The 23507-nt window shown below is 34.8% G+C and overlaps 3 protein-coding genes across 3 annotated transcripts; 1 reads left to right on the top strand and 2 right to left on the bottom strand.

Annotated features, from left to right (window-relative positions):
- The first annotated feature begins 1126 nt into the window (after positions 1-1126).
- Positions 1127-2465, top strand: LOC137395132 (uncharacterized). The gene is made up of 3 exons (XM_068081939.1): positions 1127-1235; positions 1473-1613; positions 1929-2465. The coding sequence occupies exons 1-3, from the start codon at positions 1179-1181 to the stop codon at positions 2376-2378; spliced, it is 648 nt and encodes a 215-aa protein (XP_067938040.1). The 5' UTR covers positions 1127-1178; the 3' UTR covers positions 2379-2465.
- A 287-nt stretch (positions 2466-2752) lies between these two features.
- LOC137393578 (U3 small nucleolar ribonucleoprotein protein IMP3-like) lies at positions 2753-4330 on the bottom strand. Its single transcript, XM_068080201.1, has one exon. It carries the CDS (start codon positions 4272-4274, stop codon positions 3729-3731), a length of 546 nt encoding a protein of 181 aa, XP_067936302.1. The 5' UTR covers positions 4275-4330; the 3' UTR covers positions 2753-3728.
- Positions 4331-16812: 12482 nt separating this feature from the next.
- Positions 16813-19346, bottom strand: LOC137394926 (uncharacterized). The gene is made up of 4 exons (XM_068081704.1): positions 19005-19346; positions 18112-18278; positions 17349-17468; positions 16813-17204 (listed from the first exon to the last, which is right to left on the bottom strand). The coding sequence occupies exons 1-4, from the start codon at positions 19043-19045 to the stop codon at positions 17062-17064; spliced, it is 471 nt and encodes a 156-aa protein (XP_067937805.1). The 5' UTR covers positions 19046-19346; the 3' UTR covers positions 16813-17061.
- Between the last annotated feature and the right edge of the window lie 4161 nt (positions 19347-23507).

The raw sequence follows: 23507 nt of genomic DNA, 5'->3' as shown, positions 1-23507 counted from the left end.
AAAAATACAGTTCTCCTTTTCTTGTCGCCGTCGTTCGTCTGATTATTCTGATTATGGATTAACCAATCAGCGATTATAATACAAAACCAAAACGACGTCAATTATTTATAAACTTAGAAGTTAAAATGTAAAAAAATTGTTTGGCTAGTTTGGCCGGTGCCTCTTGCATGCTCTGACACATCTGACACCTCTTAACCTGACCCTCTATAGCCTGATCTAGATGTGGCCACCAGAAATGTAGTTTCACTAGCGCTTTCATTTTCACAATACCCTGGTGTCCCTCATGCAATTCCTCAATCATTGCTTCTCTAAGTTTGGCGGTAATGATTACCCTGCTGCCCCAAAGAAGGCAGTTATCCTCAACTGAGATCTCTATCCTTTTGTGGAAGTAATTCTCTATTTCTTTCTGTTCCTGGTTTGGCCTTCAATAAATGTAATATATTGCCTAATATTACATCAGACCTGATATAGTGAGCCACTTGTTTGGCTGTGACCGGTAATGCCGTCACAGAATTTATGTTCAGGAATCAAATAATACGATTTACTTCCCACCTTTGATAGGAATATGGCTTTGCACTTGGATGCAAGGTAAGACCGATGGTTGTTGAATGACAGGTTAGCTCAGTATAATTATATTGTCTTGTTCATTCTTATTTTTCTATTTTAGATCAGCATACTATTTCTAACAAGAGAATTTTCTACAGTGCTGATGGTGTTCCGTATTCTGTCATCGGTGTTCATCTCCGAGATTGCCGTCACGGAGTGCAGAAAAATAAATCAGCCGCTCATTCCAATGTGAGTTGACAATGTTTATTCTACATTCTTGCTCTGGGGCACTGTAATCCAGACCCGGTCAAGCCAAGGGTGTAGGCATGTTCTTTAAAAATGAATTCAATCAAACTAATTTGCTTGCTGCTCTGGATTCAGCTTGTAAAAGGTGTTCTTATATTTCTTAGGCAAACGTCAAAACAGACTCAGATGTTGGCGGCTCAAATAGCCAAGTAAGTTAAAAATTTTTATAGTAACATAGATTTGAATTCATTTAAGTTTCTCAATCAAGGGAAGTTTTTTGTAGAATGGAGTTTGTGAGTATCTCTTTTCTTATTGATTAGGCATTATCTGACCATGTCGGACTTACTGACAAAAAAAAACGTCGGATTGTCCAAGCTTCAATCAAAATGGGATGCCCAGCACAATTGATCATCAAAAGACTTTTCATATATCCAACGTTCAAGGTAAGGACATTTCGTAGCTTGCATAATAACCTCCAGCAGTTTTTTCACTTGGAGTCACTCAAACTCACCAACTCAAATGGATAACCTACCATCCATCTATGTTTTATGCATTTGTACCAGATATCCTGTGACTCTAACAGGATGAACAAACACTGTAATTATGCTGATTTTGTAAAACCAACAACGAAGATATTGTATGCACATGTATGTGTTAAATTTTCTAATCATCTACTTTAGGTCGACCCTAATGCTTCCAAGAGTCATAAAACTGCCAACAGTAACAAGTTAAAGAGTCTAAAAGGACAAATCCCTTGTGAGATAAGTTACTCGTGTCTGATCCCCGATATCTCTAAACATCAAAACCACACTATGGGTGAGGTATGTGACCGTGAGTAATCAAGAGCTTTTTCATTCCTTTCCCTCCTTCCTGTTGTTCCTTCGTAGGGAAGGAAAAGAGGGAAAGGAATAAAGAAGCTCTGATTGCTCTTGTATGTGACCCTGTGGGAACCTGAATAATAATTAAGGTGATAATGGCAGTCCGTGTACCTATGTATAAAACGCTTACTTCCAAATACACCAAGACAAACATTTTTGGAGACTTCAAGCTTAAAAAGGACCATGATGTATCAATGAATATTATTGACTGTAAAAGGATTGTATATTATAGTAGTTTTGAAATTTCTCTATTGATAGGCTGCTGGATTCACGATGACCGCTGATCCTAGATCAAGCTCTACTCATATGTCTGATGAACCAGCTGATGACCCGCCTTCCACATTCACTTCAAGTTGTCAGCCCTTGGAGCTTGCTAGAGAAACGTTGAAGAGAATTACCAGCCTCACATACCTGACCATTCCACCAGAAGATCAACACCTTTTACACCAGGACCTTCTTGCCATGGAACACCGGCTGCTAGTCTTACTGCCCAAAAAAGAGGGTATCGCCTTGGCAGCGCCTAAACAATCAATCCGACGACTCCCGAGAACTGCTGCTCTACCAAAGAAGAAAAGGATGTGTACCAGAAGTTTTGTGATGAAACCTCCTGAGCCATCTGACCCAGCCCTTGATGATCAGACTTGCATTGTTGTTTCTGCTAATGTATCGGAAATTAAACAGAGTATCAAGTCCAATATTAATATATAGATTTTATTTCCAATTAGAAGCTGATGCTCAATATGGGGCAGTATGCGTATGATTATTGAAAATCCTGCTTGTTGGTATTACTGCTAGTGAGGGTGAGGCCAAAGATATAATTGGCCAAAAACTAACATAAACCACACAGTCGTTTCCCCTGTAGTTTCCACTCATGTGATTCTGCACCATTGCATCAAACAAAGCATGCGGCAATGTTTACATTTACATTATTCAACGATATGATTGGCTTTCGGACAACGGCCTGTGATTGGCTGCGGAAAGCTATTGTTAATAAAATTCACCATATCAATGCAGCTAACACGTAAGAGACTAAGAGCACGTGTTATGACATCATCTCTCCTATACGCATAGTAGTTGTACGAGGCCGATGTGCCATCTATGAAATGTGCTAACTCTGATGAGTCAGTTTATATACTGTATATATGTACATGTATGAGCAATCTTTATTGTGGTAATCAATAGTCATATTTCACAACATGTTTTCCACAAGGTACAACAGCAAGTAATTAACTAAAAATCAGTTCAAATGGTCATGGTATACCTATTTTCATCTGGCACCGTGCTGTAAATTGTCTAAGACTAGTTATAACATGCAACTTGTCTTTGCACCGTGGTAGTTGCATGTAGTTGTGTGTCATTTTAGAATTATTATGTAACTACTATGGTTTATAAGTTATTTCTTTGTTCTGGGTAAACCAAACTAACTGACGAGCTATTCTCCTATTTAATTGTTCTGCACGCACTTTGTACTTACCTATTACTATGCTATGAATTATTATGTGAAATGCTGGTATATAATGTGTTTGGTGCTTTATTGTCGGCATGTATACCTGAACGAAGCAAGTCATTTGTACCTTACACACTTATCTATATAGATAGAATATTAGTACATACAAATAAACTGCTTTATCTTCAATTCAATGCACTAACTCGAACTAAAACCAACTGCTCCAATATACCTGTGAAACTTGAATGCTCATCAAACAATTTGTTTTAATGTTATTATGCATATTTATATTTTATATAATATTTGGATTTCATACTTTCTACAGATGGTATGTACGATTTACAGAAACCCCTTTTTTATTCATTTACACAATATATAACATTTTTGCTTATTCAATTTAGTGCCAGCTATAATGCAATTAGTTCATTTACACTTCTCCATTACTTGTTTCGTCGTTTGATGTTTGTGCATGTTCTGAAAGATGGTTAACATACTTGTAAATAAATGTGATCTAATTCATAACATTTCAAAACTTAAATAATACTAATGTTTATTCAATAATAAAAAAGTTTGCTTTACTCATTAAAAGTCATATTTCAAGAGATGAGGGATCACTCATTCAAATCATAGTCATCTCGCACTTCATTATAATCCTGCACTTTCCTTTTGATAGCAGATGTATCTGACCAAGTGATGAAGTCTTCCATACTACGTGTCACCAACATCGCTGGGTCTTTAACACACTCCGGCCCAACCCTAATATGACCATGCTCAACATATTTTATGGCATCTACTAGATTGTCAGCCATTTTGCATTTGACTACCATAACAGCTATTCGCCGGCGGCAAAAGCTAGAGGCTGACACTTCGTGACAGTTGCCCAGTTTTTGTATAGTGATAACACCCATGTCATAGAGCTTCTGGCATAGCTGACGCTGAGCCAGAACCCCAAAAGCTTTTTTCTCATTAGCCTGTATTTTCGCTGCCAGTGTTCGGATTTCACGTGAGAGTTTATTGTAAGCAAGATATTCGTTGCGAGTGACGCTGTACTTCCTCATAATCTTCACCTCATTTAGGTTGTTCCTATCAACTTCCCAGTTCAAAAAGTCTACTTTCTTCAAAAGTTTCTTCTCGTGGTACTTGAGTTTTCGAACCATTCTTCTTCGAGGCTAGGAAACTGCTCTGCTTGAAATGACCACTCGACTGCCAACTCTAAAAATATAAACCCAACTTATTCCTGCTCACCAAAAGTTCCGAAAAACAGACACTTCACAGTATATCTTAGAACAGTAAAACATCTACTTAGTCATTTCAACATACAATTTTTAAATTTAGGATGTAAAATTCGACATGGCGCTTGAAGAAATTTTCAACAAATGACATTCAGTGTCACTTACAACACCGCCGTTGTGTAAGAGAGAGGAAGCTAATGTTAATTTAAAACAACACAAAAAAAAAATAGAGCAAAAAATCTGTAAGTTACTTTAAACCTAATCTACTTAAGTTAGTGTAAATTATGCCGTGTACTTTCACTGTCTCTACCTCCAAAGCTACAACTGAGAAAACATAATGATGAACACATCCTTTACTGTGTTAGTTTCACTTGTATAGTCAATTTAGCGTTCTCTTTAAGTTGATTCAACTCATTTTAATGTTATGTGTGATTATCTGCAGCATTTATCAATGAGTTAACATTGTCTTGGGGGTGGTGGGATTTTATGAACTTGGCATGTAGAGGTTTAACTGCATCTATCTGCTTATTTCAAGTCATATATAAATACAGTAGTCACTCCTACAATGTAAACAATCCGTTCCAGGAACGTTTACTTTTATCGGGAATTTACGTTATAAGAACAGTAAAATACATGTAAATTGCCTAATTCGTTCCAAGAACTTTTTAAACTCACCTCCTTTGCCATGTAAAAAGGAAAAACTTCACTTAACTCTTTTAATTTGTAGGCTGTACCGTAACTGCAGTATTATTGGTTTGCATCAACAACTATTTTCCTTTTTCTGATCAATCTCACTGGTCTTATAGACCATGATCACGATAATCTTTGCAATACGTTGATGGAATGCGCATATCTTTGCTTTGGTTTACAACGATTTGCTTATTTCTTCTAAACAGCTAAGTCTATTCTACAAAGTAAAACTAATAATAAATATTTTATATATCCACGATAGAGCAAAGTCGCCACATATTTTTACTATAAATAAGTGGTACAAGTACTACCTATTCTTTGGCTATCAGTATCCATGGGGTCAAGGTTAGGATAAAAAAACACTTTCGAAAATACTCCAACTCGTGACATTGAGGTTGGTGGACTGACGCTGTAAAACCTGCGCACAATCGATCACCTTTATAATTACGAATAATTGAACAGCTAGCCTAGTCTCTGTTTTGTCTACGTATAGGCCTATGACGATTTATCACGACGAACTAGAATGTTGCAAAATTTGTTTACATAATAGATATAATGCTATACGCAGATCATTTTCTTTTTCGCAAGTGCGACAGGTCGATAAAAATTCAAATCGAATTAGAAAACTCCCCTGACTTTGACACTTTACATTATATGGAAATTTTTACGTTGTACGAAGCAAAAACTTCCCATAAATTTTTTAAGTTATCTGGAATTTACGTTATAGGAGCTTCTACTGTACATGACTTCAAATAAGCAAAATATATGTACATGGTGTGATCATATCAGTACAGATTGTTACCATCGACGACTAAACCATGAAATGTTTAGAATTCAACCTAGATGTTTAGTTTACCTATTTGAAATCTCAACAAAATGAGGATTAATTTAATATCTAATTTATGGACATTGGCTAAACTCACACCGTGTAACAATATTGTAAATGGGAATTGTAGTGTTCCAACAAAAGGGTCTAGTTTATTTCACATATCATTTCATATATTTCACATTTTCACATAGTTTATTCCACTGTACATCTAAATTATTAAATTATTTCAATTATTGGCTTATTGATCATCAAAAAAGATCAGCAAGAGTCACGCTTTGTTAGTATAAAACTTCTAGTAATTTTGGTTAACTGAAGTCTCAAATCAATTCATGGTCACGCCCAACGAGAATTTTCTTCATTACACTATATGTTCGAAGATGTTCGAAGTAACTGCACAAACCTACTGAGCCGAACAGCAAGCATATGCTAATGCAAATGTTATGTTTCTTATTACCCTACAGAATGAAAATATTCGTTGATTATAAAAATTCGCGATTTCGCGAACAGTCAATTCCGCGAATTATTAAATTCCGTGAATAATTAGTTCTATTTTTAATCAAAAGGGAGAATAACTACTGCATCAAATTAAAAACTAGCTGCTAGGCTAATTTTTAATATAAATACTAAACGTAGTTGAGTTCCAAAACATTTTTAAAATCATTGCCTGGGCTTTGAGCTAACACCATTGCCAATTCATCACATTTCTTTACAAAATTATTCAAGGTTGTCACAAGATATGCAGAACGGCCTCAACGCAAAAATATCCGCTAGGCAGAAGTACTAAACGTAGCCGAGTTCCAAAACTTCTTTAAAATCATCGCTGGGCTTCGAGTTTTATTGCCGTTGCATCAAACTTTATAAAATTATTCAAGGTTTTTACAAGTTACTCGCCATGGCTTCGTCATCGCAAAAAACTCTCTCCTAGTCTTTTTACAATGAAATCAACCCCATCAATCTCTAATAGCGAAGTTGAGGACGATCATGATTCTGATCTAGACATTATGGTATGTATTTGATTTGCAGTGCAGATACGTTTTTCCATCATTAACTGCATTAGTTAATTCTTTTCTTTAAAAACTGATCGCTTTCAGTAAATACTTCAGCTATTGTTTTTGTACTTCCTTAACACTTATTACCCTACAGGATGAATTTATTCGCGGAGTTATATTTCGCGAAAATTGTCTTTTCATGCATATTCGCGGATGAATTTATTCGCGGCTGAAAACTGCCACTCTCTAGGAAAAGGTAACTCTATTGCGGCTAGTAATAGTTATTCCTACGCATGTGCCAACGCGTGTTCCGGTTTATATTTAGCTTACAACTGCGAGGCGATCATGCTATTCTATCGTAAACAACTTTTACTGCGTCCAGAGGTTTTCACGAATACTCATCGCTTTGGAGGCCTTTGATAAGCCAACAACTTGTGGTAAGTAATGAGTTTTTTACATTTACTAAATTAGTTAGATTTTACTTTGGTTCTTCGGTAAAACGCAATACTAATTTTTTTCCATCCCTACTGCTTCATTATTTGTTTTAGTGTGAGAGAGAGATTTTTCATCATACACCGAAGAACAATGATTGCAAGGGTGGTAGATGTCATTCTTAGAAGATCACCAGTCATTCAGGGAGGTCTGGAAATTGAGGTTGAAGTGACCGCAGCTACTTACGAGAAGAATATATCTCTTTTTAAAAAAGGAACAAAAACGCCTTTACGAGCACAAATCTTTGGCCAACCGACAGAACTTTGCAATAATAAGCCACGCGGAGAGTTCTGATGATAACTTCCTTACCAGCCATGTAGTAGCAAGAGAATCGCCTTCAACACCTACCCAAGACAGTGACAGCGACAGAGCTGCCACTTGTTCAAGTTCCGAAGCAATTATTCCAATTTGAATTAATGTATGTATATTTTAATCCGTTCCAAGCCAAAATAACAACTTCGGTCAAGTATTTTTCATCATTTTACACCATGAACTGCACTGTATACTACATACTATAAATAAAAACTGGTAGATATAGATTGTGTTTAGTTTTAATAAAATATTTTCTATCTATGATGATAAAAACAGAAAACAAAAATTAAACATTCCGTATGTTTTGCTCTTAAAACATTGAAAATATTCTAGGTTAAGATACAATACCAAAAATTGCAGAACTTGCTAATGAAACAGCGAAAAATACAACAGATCAGTTACATCAAAAATCGTGTGAAAAAGAAAATATAAACAGCAATGGCACGTTTACTTCACATCTTTGAAAGAGAATCCTCCTTGGAAACAATTTAGGGTGACTCGACTGGAGGAGATTTCTCTCTAGCAAGTCTATTCGGTAGAGGGACGTCGTCCCAGCTGGTTCCTTCCCTTTTGTAAAAAATTTATGAAGTGTAACTGGCTTTTCCATTTGTTAACGAATGTTTCCATGCTATTTTTGGAGCTGTTTCGAACGTTTAATTCTAATGCGCATGCTCCGGTTTGGTCGAGAACTAAATTTATGTTCGAGATCCAAGAAGAACAAATCTCCCCTTTTTGGGCCAAGACCCAATCGGTTGAAAACCGAAGCGTTTGAGAATCGAGGTTCCACTGTATATATATATATATATGAATGATTACATATAATACATATATGTAGACATTTTGAAACCTCTATTTGGACGCCACTTTTAGTTGAATGCCACCCATTATTTGAATGCCACCCATTAATTGAACGCCATCCTTTAATTGAACTGGCTACCTCATTTGACCACCACTTCAACATTCTTTGATCTTAGCGAACTCATAATAGCAAGTGGGTCAGTAGCAAAGTGTCCACAAAATGGTGCTAATAACGACTTGGTTACCTCATTAATAATTAATTCTTTCGTTGTTTCTGTTCCTGTGGAAGTCCGTTTTCCAACTCAAAAGTGTAAGTTTTTTCTTTGAAACTTGGAAAGCAATGCCACAGAAATAATTGATAACTGTATCATGCTAATAACAGATCCTTGTTTAACGCAGTCTTGATACTTCGATGTATGTGATAAAAAGTTTACAATTACGATGGAAACTGTACAGCTATTTTCAGACAATAAAAGTTTAGTGTGCATTCGGCTTAAAGTTTATCATTACATGTACTTTTACAAAAAGTTTTCCAAATAGCAACGCTTGAGTAAAAGTTTTGTAGCATTTGATAGATTATTACTATTAATTATTATTATATTATACAGATTTATGACATATTATTTGATAGCATTATTGTAATTATCTACATGTAAACTCGGCTTACAATGGATCGATGTTCATAACTCATCTTCTATTGCACGTAAAAAGCTAGTTCTGGTTGCAAACTGTAGCAAACATATCAATGATTGCAATGAGCATTTAAGCAACATTGTTAAATATAGTTGTAAAATCAAGTTTGCCTTTAAATTAATAATGAATTCAAAAAATTGAAAGTTTCAACAAATTAAAACGCAGGCATTAAGATCATCATAGGTTAATTGCAAGCAAAAGATATCAACTGGTAAAGATATTTCTCAGCTTTCCAATGTATATTTATTTAGACATCTAAGCCAAGTTGGAGATAAGTTAAAACAAGATTTATTGCATCCAAAATGGTTTAAGGTTGACTTGCAACAAAATTCACATTACAGTTATTTGGTAAAAAAGATTCACCATGTTTTACTCTGTTGTGTTGTAGGTGTCAAATACGTGGAAATGTGATTACCAGCTCTTAAAAGCTCAAAAACGAAAAGCCGCCGTAGATTGGAATCTGTTTATTTATCTGACGTAGTCATTCCAGTTTGGTTATCGTCTTGTCACGTGATGTTCTCACATGAATTGAAAGGCCAATAAAAAGCTTAATGTAAAGCTTATCGTAGCACTAGTTTATGACAAACACTTCGGGTTTTACCGAAGATCCCGTATCAAATATAGATGCTCGCTACTTTACAGTTTTCTTTCGGCATTATTCAATCGCCAAGTCGTAATCTGATCACGTGACCCAATACTTCGTAAATAATTTTTGCAGCTCTTTTCAATTATCACGGGTAACCAACAGGCTCGTCATGATTATCAGACAATGATATATACTCCTTCGAGCTAAGGTTAAAAAGTTTAACGATTTTTTACGGTAAATTATAAGATATCAGTGCTAAAAGTGACAGCATTACAATGACGATAAAAAAGACGCGTAAAAACAATAGACATGGTTTTATTGAATGCGTGAAGTATATTTGTGAAAATATTTCGACGAATGAGCTTGCATGAAAGTGTAAACAGAAACCATCCTGTAACAACTACGTCCCATTTGAGCCGTTTTGGAAAGCGAATCCAAACTAGGGCGGTCTTGTGTGGCTGCGATTAACTGTTCGTTTTTGAGCTTTTAAGAGCTTGTAATCACATTTCCATATATTTTGCACCTACAACACAACAGAGTAAGACATGGTGAATCTTATGATACCAAATAACTGTAATGTGAATTTTGTTGCAAGTCAACCTTTAATGTCGCACCGCTTAAATGGAAATGCAAAATACCGGCAACATTTTCTTTGCACATGATAAGGTTAAATTTATCTTTCCAAATGTCTGACGAGCTATTTAGAAAATACAACACCATCATCCATTAGAAAGTCACAAATAATAAAGTGCCATTATAGAGGAAAAGTTGAAAAATAGAGTCATGGGGTTAGAATAGAGGTTTGATGGTATATATTAAATAATCACATTCGCATCCAAGATACATTATAGCGATGTGCAACAAATTTACCAGTTTTAGGAAAGAAAATACCCTACAGGATGAATTTATTCGCGGAGTTGAATTTCGCGAAAAATGCTTTTTTTATGCTATTCGCGAATTAATTTATTCGCGGCTGAACACTGTCACTCTCTATGAAGAGTTAACTCTATTGTGGCTAGATATAGAGTTAACTCTATGCATGCGCAAACCGCGTGTTTCGGTTTCTATTTAGCTTACAACTACGAGTCGATCATGCTAAGCTATAAATCTTTTGCTGCGTTCAGAGGTTTTCACGAATATTCATCGATTTGGAGGCCTTTGATGAACCAACAACTTGTGGTAAGTAATGAGTTTTTTCAAAACCATTTACTAAATTAGTTGAATTTTACTTTGGTTCATCGGTTAAACGCAATATTTACTTTTTTCCATCCCTACCGCTTCGTTATTTGTTTTAGTGTGAGAGATTTTTCATCATACACGGAGGCACAATGACTGCAACGGTGGTAGATGTCATTCCTAGAAGATCACCAATCATTCAGGGAGGTCTTGAAATTGAGGTAGAAGTGACCGCAGCTGCTAACGAGGAGAATATATCTGTTTTAAAAAAGGAACAAAAGTGCTTTTACAAGCACAAATCTTTTGCCAACCAACAAAACTTTCCAATAGTAAGCCACAAGGAGAGTTCTGATGATAACTCCCTTACCAGCCATGTAGTAGCGAGAGAATCGCCTTTAACATCTACATAAAGACAGTGACAGCGATATAGAGCTGCTATTACCAAAATAACTAGACAGAGAGCACTATTACACGCTAGTATTTACTTACCATGGGTATCAGTTTAATTTTGTTGTCAGACAACCGCCATATGAGCGAAACTGTTTTTATTTACTCCATTCATCGTTTGTAAAATTTTATTTGCATTTGAAATATTTTATTTGTACTCTCAAGTTTGTAATAAATTATAATATATCTAAACATGAAATAAAATTAAAATTAAAAATGAAAGTTTGCTTTTAGATTTGCTTCTAAGTTTGTCTTTTAAGACTTTGATAAAATCCAAATTTATCAAAGTCAACTGTTGTAATGAAGGATAACTTATATATCTCTCTCTGGCAAATGCTAGCGTTAGCTGCTATTGTATGTATTTAATTTTACATTTTAATTTAACACATTTCCTTGCATTATTTTTTATTTGTTGCTTTTTGAAAGCAAGTGGTAAGTTAGGACAATAACCAACATCTTTTTTCTGTTACAATATCTTGTTTTGAGTGTTTTATTTGCATTTTACAGAGTATGGAAACCAATAAATATATATTTAATTGTTCTATATATAAATAAATTGCACCAACATGCGAGTAAATTGACATACGAGCTCAGTCTCGGAACGCATTAAGCTCGTAAGTTGAAGTATGACTGTACTTGTCTTTAGCTTTCGTAATCAGAATACCGGTAGGTGCTGTTTCATTCTCAATCTGCAGTAAACACAAAAGAAACATTAACTTGTGTAAAGGAAGTACAAAAACAATAGCAGAAGTATTTAATGAACGCGATCTGCTTTTAAACAAAAGAATTAACTAACACAGTTAATTATGGAAAAACGTATCTGCACTGCAAATCAAATACATACCATAAGGTCCAGGTCAGAATCATTATCGTCTTCAATTTCGGTATTAGAGGTTGATAGAGTTGATTTCAATGTAAAATGACTGTAGCATGATGACGATACCATGCCTAGCAACTTGTGAAAACCTTGAATAGTTTTGTAAAGAAGTTTGATGCATTGGCAATGGGCTTAACTCGAATCCCCGGCAATGATTTTAAAAAAGCTTTGGAACTCGGCCACGTTTAGTACATCTGCCTAGCGGCTATTTTTGCAATAACGCCATTCTGCATATTTTGTGACACCTTGAATAATTTTGTAAAGAAATGTGGTGTATTAGCAATGGGGTTAACTCAAATTTTAACGCGACTATTTTAAAAAGGTTTTGAAACTCAGCTACATTTAGTATTTATGCCTAGCGACTAGTTTTTAAATTTGAGGCAGTAGTTATTCTCCATTGTGATTAAAAGTGGAACTATTTTTTCCCGGAATTTAATAACTCGCGGAATTGACTGTTCGCGAAATCGCGAATTTTTATATCCATCGAATATTTTCATCCTGTAGGGTGCATAAGAAGATAGTCTTGTGTCATGACTACCCAATTTTGTTTGGTGTTTGACAAAATAATGAGTTCTTTTTAATATCTGTTGTTACATATCCCTTTGTGGCACAAAATCATATATTATGTGAAGTTTTTAAGTTTGTACTTGACAATTCTTTCGTAATTTTCACGTTTCCGTCAATTACCGTAAAACCTCTAATTGAATGCCACCCCCATTTGACCGCCACTGACATTCTTTGATCAATCTTTCCGAATCCATAGTAGCAAGGGATCAGAAGAAAAGTGGCCACAAAATCAAAATAATATATAATCGCTTACATCAATAACAATTAATTTTCCCATTGTCCAACTCCAAGGCTTGTTTGTTTTTTTTTGTTAAAGCTTTGAAAGCAACCAAATAGAAATAATTTAATAACTGTATCAGACTAATAGTAGTTTTTTTGCTTAATGCGGTTTGATACTTGTACGTATATAAAAAATGGTTTACATTTACGATGGTATATGAATGAGTAGTTTTAGGCTAAAAGTTGTGCTTAGCGCACATGTGGCTAAAAGTTCATCATGACGTCACATGTATTTGTGCAGAATATCGCGTGTAAAAGTTTTGCTTAGCTAAGAACTTGCAATGAGCTTTTATATTTGAGCTTTTAAACATTGTTAAATATAATTATAAAATGAAAATATGCCTTCAAATTTAAAATGAAATAAAAAACTGCAAAGCTTTTGCTTATTGCAACGCAGGCTATAAGATCACCGTAGGTTAATTGCAAGGAATATATGTCAACTGGTAGAGGCATGTATAGGCTTCCTTGCGTAAATTTATTTAGAGATCTATGACAACTTGAAAGTAGGTAAGCAAATTTCTTGCATCCAAAAGGGTTAATGTCGCACAGCCCAAAGGAGAGTGCAACATATGGGCGACATTCAATTCACTCGTTAAGGGTTAAATTTATCTTCTCAATATTCTGACGAGGAGTTTGAAAAATACAACGCCACACTTTATTTGAGCATCACTTCCAACAAAGTGCCACTCTAAAAATAGGACTGAAAGACAGAGCGCCATGGCGTTCAAATAAAGGTTTTACGGTAAATGTTCACCAAATGATTGTGTATCATTGATTGTAACCCCACTAAAGTTAAAAAAAGAGAGGGTTGTTAATAAGTGGGTCCCCTACATATGGTAGTAAGAATGCTGTTTCAGGCAGTTTGATCTGACAATAGACATAGTTACACACTTACAAGCGTGGAAACACATTTGGCAATCATCAGCCCATTTTACTAAATGGTCCGAGTCTTGCTGCATAGCAACAATGCCTACAGGGCTCTCAACAGAACGAAATAACAAGTCATCAGCAAAAAGTTTCTGCCTCGAGTTTTGCACTGTATCAGGTGTGACATTTATGTAAATAAGGAACAAAAGCGATCCCGTCGCTGAACCTGAAGCCACTCTCGACGTTACCCTATGCAGAACGAAAGTGCCACCATTAATGCTTACAAAATACGATCGCTCCCCAAACCAATTAGAAATACAGTCTACTAAATGTGGACGTATTTCATTTTTAGCTAACTTATAGACCAGTTTTTTTTTATGGGAGACCACATCAAAGGCTTTGGCAATGCCTTGTACAAACATATCATTTTGAATCCTATTATCAAAATTATTAACATACTCTAAGACCAGAAACAACAGCTTCGACTCACAACCTCTTTGAGCCTTAAATCCATATTGACAGTCATTAGGTTGTTGTATATTACAATTTGTTAGGCTCCGGCTATATTGGTGTCTGAGCTTAAAGACGGTTGGTTAAGCTAGCGAATAAAGTTAGTGGGTAAAGCTAGTAGATTAGGAGTATATAAAAATATGGAACAAAAGACAGATTATTTTCTCCTTTTTTTGTTTGAGTGCATGCAAATTTTTATCATTTATACAACATAAGTAGCTGCCCTCTGAACTTCCTATTAAATAGCAAGTGCAGGAATTCAGTCAGTGCCATTTGAAAGGATAGTTGTCAGATATATTTGTTAGTAATTAGCGCGTAAAAAAAGACTTTTCAGCAAATAAACCAGCACCTGACAAATTTTAATTCAAAACTAACGTAAATACAGCAAAAGCAAATAACAGCGACACGCTTTCCCTAGCTTGGCACGTTCAGGGCCGTGTTTAACAGGGGACAGCCCTATGTTCCGCAGGCCCTATGTTCCGCAAGGCCCTATGTTCCGCAAATCGCTACGGCTCAATCAGTAAATTTATTGCTGTCTAGACGTTGCGGACGTAAAAGTGACTGATGATTCGTCTCAGCACATTAGCTCTGCCGATGTTTCTCACGCAAGAATACAATAAACAAGTTTATGTAGGAATGCGTACTGTATAAGTTGTCCAAGCGATTGTATTATAATTAAATTAAAAAAAACTAAAGCCTGTTTTCTGATTATTTGATTTTGTAAATATAATCAAAAAACGTATATTACTCGCTGATTGTTAATGAAATCATCAAAGCATATCTTCCTCACTGAATAATAACATCTATAAAATGATGGAGGCCTATGCTCCTCATTCAATATTGCGCAGTATACTCGCAAGGGCTGATGTTCATCACATAATATTTTGCAATGCACTCAGTAAGGTATATGTTTCTCACTCAAAAATATTACAAATATAATTCTATATTTGTAATTATTTTATTTAATATAATGTGATTAAATTAATAATTACAATATATTCTGTATTGTCTTGTATATAAACTCTGCATATAAGTCTTGCCGTGAAGCAATTTCTGTTTGCTGCCAGTATGATTTTATTTTGCTACTTGTAATTACCCTCTCTACATAACCGTTTCGTTATTTACATCTGACAATCTCACCTACAGATGGGGAGTTTCCTTCTCATGAAATATAATTGAAGATATTTATTTTTGCCTGCAAATAGAAGCGCAAATAATATTATATTTGATATTAATATTATTTCAATGAAGATTAACCAACTACAAATATAATCATGAGGACCTATATTTCTCACTCGATAATAATATAAATATAATGATTGAAGCTTAAGTTTCTCACACAGTAATAGTATAAAAATCATCATGAGGACCATGTTTCTCACTCAATTATTTTATAAAAATAACCATGATGGCCTATATTTCCATTTCATATTGCGCAATATAGTCAAAGGGCCTCACTCGATATTGTACAATACACTCGCTTCGGCCTATGTTCCTCGCTTCGTATTGCGCAATATAATCAAGGGGCCTATGTTCCTCACTTGAGATTGCGCAATATACACAAAGGGCCTATATTCTTCACATCATAATGAGCATATTTTACTTGCTTGGGCCTATGTTCCTCACTTGAGATTGCGCAATATACACAAAGGGCCTATATTCCTCACATCATAACGAGCATATTTTACTTGCTTGGGCCTATGTTCCTCACTTGAGATTGCGCAATATACACAAAGGGCCTATATTCCTCACATCATAGCGAGCATATTTTACTTGCTTGGGCCTATGTTCCTCACTTGAGATTGCGCAATATACACAAAGGGCCTATATTCCTCACATCATAATGAGCATATTTTACTTGCTTGGGCCTATGTTCCTCACTTGAGATCGCGCAATATACACAAAGGGCCTATATTCCTCACATCATAACGAGCATATTTTACTTGCTTGGGCCTATGTTCCTCACTTGAGATTGCGCAATATACACAAAGGGCCTATATTCCTCACATCATAATGAGCATATTTTACTTGCTTGGGTCTATGTTCCTCACTTGAGATTGCACAATATACTCAAAGGGCCTATGTTCCTTACTTAATAGGTATTTCAAAAAAGCAGCAACAGAACCAAGTACATGTAGTTATATCTAGCAACTAAATGATGACATTGTCTAGTAATTTATTTAGTGGAAACTGGTAAAATATCCTCATGTGACATTAGTGCCATAAATTGCAACAAGTGCTTGTTAAAAAAGTTTCTACATATCCTCTTTCTACTTTACATGTTCTACTCTTCACATGCCTAATTTAAATAAAAGAAATGAGCTAATCGATGTAATAATATATTATGTAACTATAATAATAAAATGTGTTTTAAACATCTACCATAAACAAACCAGCCAAGTAACTAACGGATTATTTGGATATTATATAGCCGATATATTTAGGATTTTATCTTGTTCTAGCAATTTCATCTGAGAGCCCCAACAGGTATGAACTATTTTTTAATAAATAATTTTACATACAAAAAGTGTTCTCTGACAATCAACTGAATCAATAAATACAATATACAATAGATTTTTATGAAGTGACTGCGGGTAATTTTAAATTATTTCATTCACAGCATATTTTATCGCTCGCCAATAGCTAGTTATTGTTCGCTTTCCCTGCTCCAGCTGTCTCTTGAGCTTTTGGATTCGTTCTTCTAACTTCTGCCACTTTTTGCGCCTGCGAACTATCAGTTTCCCTGAAATGAAAATTATTGCATATAAATAAAAATGCATTTGAAAAGCGTTTAGGGTATATATATATATATATATATATATATATGGTTTGCCAAAGAAGGTAGATTATAATGATCGTTCCTATATTTTTTCGTAAAAAGACAAACCTTTTTCAGCAGCTGCGGCTCGTTGTTTATACAACACTTCTTCATCTTTTAGACATGAAATGAGAAGCCATATCGAAGGGTGCTTCCTTCCAACGACGTCATTGAAATGGCTGTTCCAGGCTAGGCATAAAAGACAAACACTGCTGAATAAACTCATAGTATGATTAAGCTATACGAATGATCTTTTTTAATCCAAAATTTCGGATAAAAATTGCATACAGCTTTTATTTTTTTTGTGGAAGCTTATTTCTGATTTACAGCAGATTGCTGTATGCTCACGCGCCTTTTAGGATCTTAGCCTAAATACTGGGGACTGCACATTCGCACTGTCGTCTACGTAATGTTTGATATGCACATATGCAGTAAAATACTTAAAGTTTGTAGTGAAGGCAGCGGCTTTTTGAACGCTTCTCTTTTTTATTGAATTACTTTGAGGAAGACAAAATTATAAATTGAGTGTCAATAAACTTTGCTGGTTTTCAATATGTTAAAACAGCAGAATAATATGAATCAGAATCAAAGGATATCGGCACATGATGTATCATTATAGAATATAGTCTTAAGAATAAAAATCTGCCTGCATACTGCTGGCGAGAATTGTTTTGCTGACAGATATTTTTGTTAACAAGATTCAACATATTCCACAAATGTAAACAATATGCAATAACTGGGGAAGCCTAATTTCCAAGCATCACTAATATTGTGTAAAGGACGATGTCTGAGTTTTTTGATATTGTAATTTGTTTCAGCTTTTTATATTCACCTTCCACATAGTTGTTAGTCCGTGTGCTTATGTCTCGAAAATATACATTCCATACACTGATTGGAATGACTCCGTGTATAAAGGTATCATGGAAATAGGCTAGTAACATCTCCATGGCTGGGAAATGTTTCGCCGCCTCTCTTACAGCTACTGAGCTCTTTAAGCTACTACAATAGGAAATGAGAAAATATTAATTAAGGATTCAGATGTCATCGAGGAAGCATGGTGGAAATCATACTATGAGATGTTTGGTTGGATTTATAGGTGGCGAACTCAAACGTTTGCTGCATTTGCTCTCTTGCAAAATATGTACTTTGTAAAACTGTTTCATGGCAATTGGTAGCTCATATTTTTTGGTTGCTTTGAATTTACACTGAAGTTATATTATACTTATAAGTTATATTATTTTTGAAGAAGCCAGATGAAAGGTTTCATCCAATATATTCGTTAGTAATAAAGTGATGGTTAATCCTATCAATGCCATATTTCAGAAAACAGGCCTATTTGCTTTTAAACCAATTTTTAATGCACACATCTGCTGATCAGCATTTGTTCATGTTGAAAATGGTACTATAACCCTTTCTCTGTGACCTTACATCATTATTGTCTCCTACTTGTATGTTTAGATAATTTATATCTTAATAAGCCAGTTCATTGCATAATTAGTCATCGCACCTGTAACAGTTGTTGCCTGGACTTTGTCTAATAAAGGTGTTTAACTTGAGAAAACTATCCAAGGATATATACATTTCACAACCCAGTTTCAACTGTTCAAATGATTATCATGTTAAGGCAGACCACGTTTTTACTATAGGAATTTCAAATGAAATAAATAAACATATATAACAATAAAAATCTTCATTAAACAGTCATGCTAATTTAATACAACTCACTCAAATGCCCCGATCACGTGATGTGGTGGAAGGAAACCCATACTTGATAGCTTTTGTACAATATCTTGAACATTACAATCTTTCTGGTATGCGGATTTCAGACCAAGCGCTGCCACCTTCCGAGAAACACTCTGGGTGAAGTGGAAATAGCACCCACATATTGCTACATTGGGCCATGCTGATTTTACCGCTTCGTGGAGACTAATCTCGAAATCACAAACAACCTCCAGAGCATTCCCGCCAGTAGCTATTTATTGTTCGTTTTCCCTGCTCCAGCTGTCTCTTGAGCTTTTGAATCTGTTCCTCTAACTTCTGTTATTTTTTCCGCCTGCGAACTATCAGTTTCCCTGAAATGAAAGTTATTGCATATAAATAAAAATGCATTTAAAAAGCATTTTGGGGTTTGTTATCAGTTCCACTATTCATATATATGAATAGTGGAATATATGAACACCTTTGTAAATTTGCCTAATTAAATGAGATTATCCCCCCTTATCAAGCTTTAACTTGGCTGATTATTATCCTATTGAATTCAAACTTGCTGTGTGCTTGTGGTTTGTGATAGTAATGAGTTTTAAAATATTTTCTTAGCTTACATTCCTCAATGTTATCCATTGTTGTAGCTTGGTAAATTCTATGCCTATAAGAAATTCTATTTGACGCGTACATACATATATACATGTATATATATACATGTATATATATATATATACATGTATGCGTCAAATAGAATTTCTTATAGGCATAGATTTTACCAAGCTACAACAATGGATAACATTGAGAAATGTAAGTTAAGAAAATATTTTAAAACTCATTACTATCACAAACCACAAGCACACAGCAAGTTTGAATTCAATAGGATAATAATCAGCCAAGTTAAAGCTTGATAAGGGGGGATAATCTCATTTAATTAAGGCGATTTACAAAGGTGTCTGGAGGGCATTGAATTTGGAACTCAATTTTAAGCATTTTACAATCTGAAACACAAACTTTTGATGGTTTTAATAAAATTGGCATATGTTAATTGGTATGAAACATGAGAAAAATGTGTGACTTTGTTGAAACCACAGGTTGACCTTGACTTCTACTTTTGCAGTATTTCTACAAAGAGCTTAATCTTGTATGGCTTCTAGATGCTGACCCGATGAATCGACAGAGAAGATGAGACTTGTTTTGGATAGCTGAGGCCTGGAGAATTTCAGAAATATTAACAGAAACAATGGCAAATTATATGTTAATAGTGATAATTGTTTTTGAATAGTGGCTAAAATAGCATTTTCGGTCATTCTTGTTCGGAGTTATCTCCCACATTATTCATCCGAAAAATTTCAAACCTATTTGTTTGTGTAAATATTGAAATTGTGTGTAGACAAATAAAAATCTAGACCTCTAACTTGTATATTCTTGAATTTATATGAGTCTAAAGTAAGCTAGATGTGACTTGCCCTCAAACTCAGGCGACAAATAGTCAAAGTTCAAATCCTCATAGCACCTGAACCGATGACCCTAGAGGATAAAAATTTGGGATTTGAGCGTTTTTCAATATAGGCAACAACATATTAAAAAATCATCAAAATCTGAGACTATGAGGTTTTTTTCAGTTACACTTGGTAAATTCTATGCCTATAAGTAATTAAGTATTAAGCATAAATTGTGTCATAGAGCAATTATTGCTCTATGACACAATTTATACTCACTCAGCAATACAAATTAATCATTATGTCACACAAAGTCTGCCAAAGAAAGTAGATTACAATGATAGTTCCTATATTCAGCAGCTGCTGCGGCTTGTTGTTTATACAATACTTCTTCGTCCTCTAAACATGAAATGAGAAGCTATATCGAAGGGTGCTTTTTCCAACCATGCATTGAAATGACTGTTCCAGGCTAGGCATTAAGGAAAAACACTTTGCTGAATAAGCTTATAATATGATTAAGCTATACGAATTATCTTTTTCAACCCAAAATTTTGGATGAAAATCGCATACAGTTTTTATTTTAACCTTGTGGAAGCTTGTTTCTGATTTACAGCAGATTGCTGTTAGCTCACTAGCCTTTTAGGATCTTAGCCTAAATACTGAGGACTGCGCACTCGCACTGTTGTCTACATAAAATTTTATATGCACATATGCAGTAAAATATTTAAAAAATCTATTTTACAAAATATGAAAATCAATTCTTATCCATATAGCTCGTGTTCATACTATCCAGTTACTAATTAACAAAATCTTGATGGCACGAGCAATGTGGATAAATAAAAAACAATTGTTCATGGTTGTTGAAGACAAAAGACTTTCCAGCAAAAGCCGTTATTATTGAAACCCTTTCATAAATAGCAAATAGCAAATAAGCCAAATAGCAAATTTAATGGCGACGAAGCATGCATTTGTCTACGGATTCACAAACACTCATATTAATGATAGTTCAGCATATAAATGTTAAAGCTATTTCACAGAAGTACCAGTATCAAATATCAGCGAAGATACCATATATATTTCTACTGAACATGCTTAGTACATCACTTTCAATCATAATATGGCAGGCGCTAATGTTATGCTGAACTACTACCGATCGGTTTTAAGTTTAACAAGTAATATATTCGGAAAACATTAGGCGAAATATTCCAACTGTAAATTCTAAATAGACTATAGATATGCATGCACTGTTTGTTTTTTTACTACCTCCTGAGCAGCCCACACCCAATTGAGAACAGGCAATGCTTAACTTTTGTTTTAGCATGTGATCCATTCACAAACAATATCATAAGTGAGTCAACCAAAACCTCATTTAAAACATGCCGATGAACTCTATTTATCATATCGAATAAAAAACTTTTGAAAGCTATATTTTTTTTCGGATAGCAACAATCGATACAATTATAGTGCTTCTAAAATATTCTGGAATAGCGGGGTGAACTTATACATGAGTAATACTTATAATAATACAATTTTTGCCTTAAAAATGCCTATCCACTTGTAAAGAATTGCCATTTATACTAATGTAAGCGTTCATTTCATATATTTTTGTAAGATTCTATTAACCAAATACTCTATGTAGAGCTAATCTTCCAGGCATAGAACTGCATTGATTACTATAGCATTAAACAACTTCTACTGTAGTTTGCTTATTAATCAGTAAAATACTTTCCACTCTTGATTTGATCGTTAGTCCTATCACCACCATTTTTCGATAACCAGGTGTATTAACTTTTAAATAACTTTTTAATGCGCACAATTGCTGATCAGCTTTTGTTCAAATGTTTATCATGTCAAATAATATTCAAATGAAATTAATAAAAATGTATAACAACAAAAATCTACCTTACAATAATCATATTAATTTAATACAACTTACTCAATGCCCCGATCACGTGATGTGGCGAAAAAGATCCTATACTTGAGAATGTTTGTACGATCTCTAGTACATTACAATCTTTATTGTATGCCAATTTCAAACCAAAAGCTGCAACCTTTCAAGAAATACTTTGGGTGGTGTGGAAATAGCACCCACATACTTCTACATTGGGTCCTGCTGCTTTTATTGCTTCGTGCAGACTGATCTCAAAGTCGCAAACAACCTCAAAGGCACTGAATTCTTCAGTGCCGTTGACTACCTTGAGCATCTACAAATGTATACAGTAAAGCCTTAATGCTTTATTATTTTTACTTGCCTTTTTATTTTAATTTGCAAAAAGAGAATGCTTTGAAAAACTCGACCTCATGTAATGTCATTACTTTGTGTGTTGAGACAAACACTTACTAAAAATTTCATGGTATGTTAAAGATATTGTACATAGCGGTGATGATAAACCTTATCAAAGTAAAAACATTATTTTAAGAACTTAAACTTCTGACTTAAATTATTAAGTCAGACAATCAAACGGAGCAAATGTTTACGACTACATGTATATAAATGTGGCTGCAATAAGACACTTTTCTGACATACCCTCCAATAGCCTTAATTTTTATGAACACAAATAATAATGTCACAACATAACTTATGCTCAACTGCTGCTGGGCACAAGGAAAACTAAAAAAGTGAAAAACAATTCTCAGGTTGATAAGCTGGCAGTTGTCAGTCCTGAATTAGTGCCCATATTCCCCCATAAGCCTGATTTATTCTGCTGGCTACGTGTTCAGTGGGATGATCAGTATAGGTGCTTTTATAAAAACACCATAGGCATAAGAAAACGGCTATCTACAGCCATCTCCTTTCTCGGTGGTCCCTGATGATCAGACTCAGAGTTACAGAGCCTGAGTGAGTATGAGTTGGCTGAAACATACGACATATTTATTGTTGCTGCGAGCATAACCTTCTGATGTGAAATATGATCTTTCAGCTTTATGAACACCACCCAGGGAGCCTGCATAAGCAAAGTTGAATTAGAGTAGAATGACAAACAGGACTCCCTGAATAACCTACATTTATAATAGGCCTAACATCACATAAGCATAGGCCCCAAACATACTTGCTGGTAGTTGTAAGATAAACTGCACCTCTTTG

The sequence above is a fragment of the Watersipora subatra genome, chromosome 4 (genome assembly GCF_963576615.1).
Source record: "Watersipora subatra chromosome 4, tzWatSuba1.1, whole genome shotgun sequence".
NCBI lineage: Eukaryota > Metazoa > Bryozoa > Gymnolaemata > Cheilostomatida > Watersiporidae > Watersipora > Watersipora subatra.
The sequence above is the reverse complement of the archived record's forward strand: the minus strand, read 5'-3'. Positions and strand labels throughout refer to the sequence as shown.

Excerpts from the sequence above, each read along its gene's own strand:
- LOC137393578 (XM_068080201.1), bottom strand. The coding sequence starts at position 4,274 with ATGGTTCGAAAACTCAAGTACCACGAGAAGAAACTTTTGAAGAAAGTA.
- LOC137395132 (XM_068081939.1), top strand. The coding sequence starts at position 1,179 with ATGGGATGCCCAGCACAATTGATCATCAAAAGACTTTTCATATATCCA. Across the intron at positions 1,236-1,472 it reads TCATATATCCAACGTTCAAG|GTCGACCCTAATGCTTCCAA; the intron begins GTAAGGACATTT and ends CATCTACTTTAG. Across the intron at positions 1,614-1,928 it reads AAAACCACACTATGGGTGAG|GCTGCTGGATTCACGATGAC; the intron begins GTATGTGACCGT and ends CTCTATTGATAG.
- LOC137394926 (XM_068081704.1), bottom strand. The coding sequence starts at position 19,045 with ATGGGTTTCCTTCCACCACATCACGTGATCGGGGCATTTGA. Across the intron at positions 17,469-18,111 it reads GACTAACAACTATGTGGAAG|CCTGGAACAGCCATTTCAAT; the intron begins GTGAATATAAAA and ends TTTTATGCCTAG. Across the intron at positions 17,205-17,348 it reads AGCCGCAGCTGCTGAAAAAG|GGAAACTGATAGTTCGCAGG; the intron begins GTTTGTCTTTTT and ends TTTTCATTTCAG.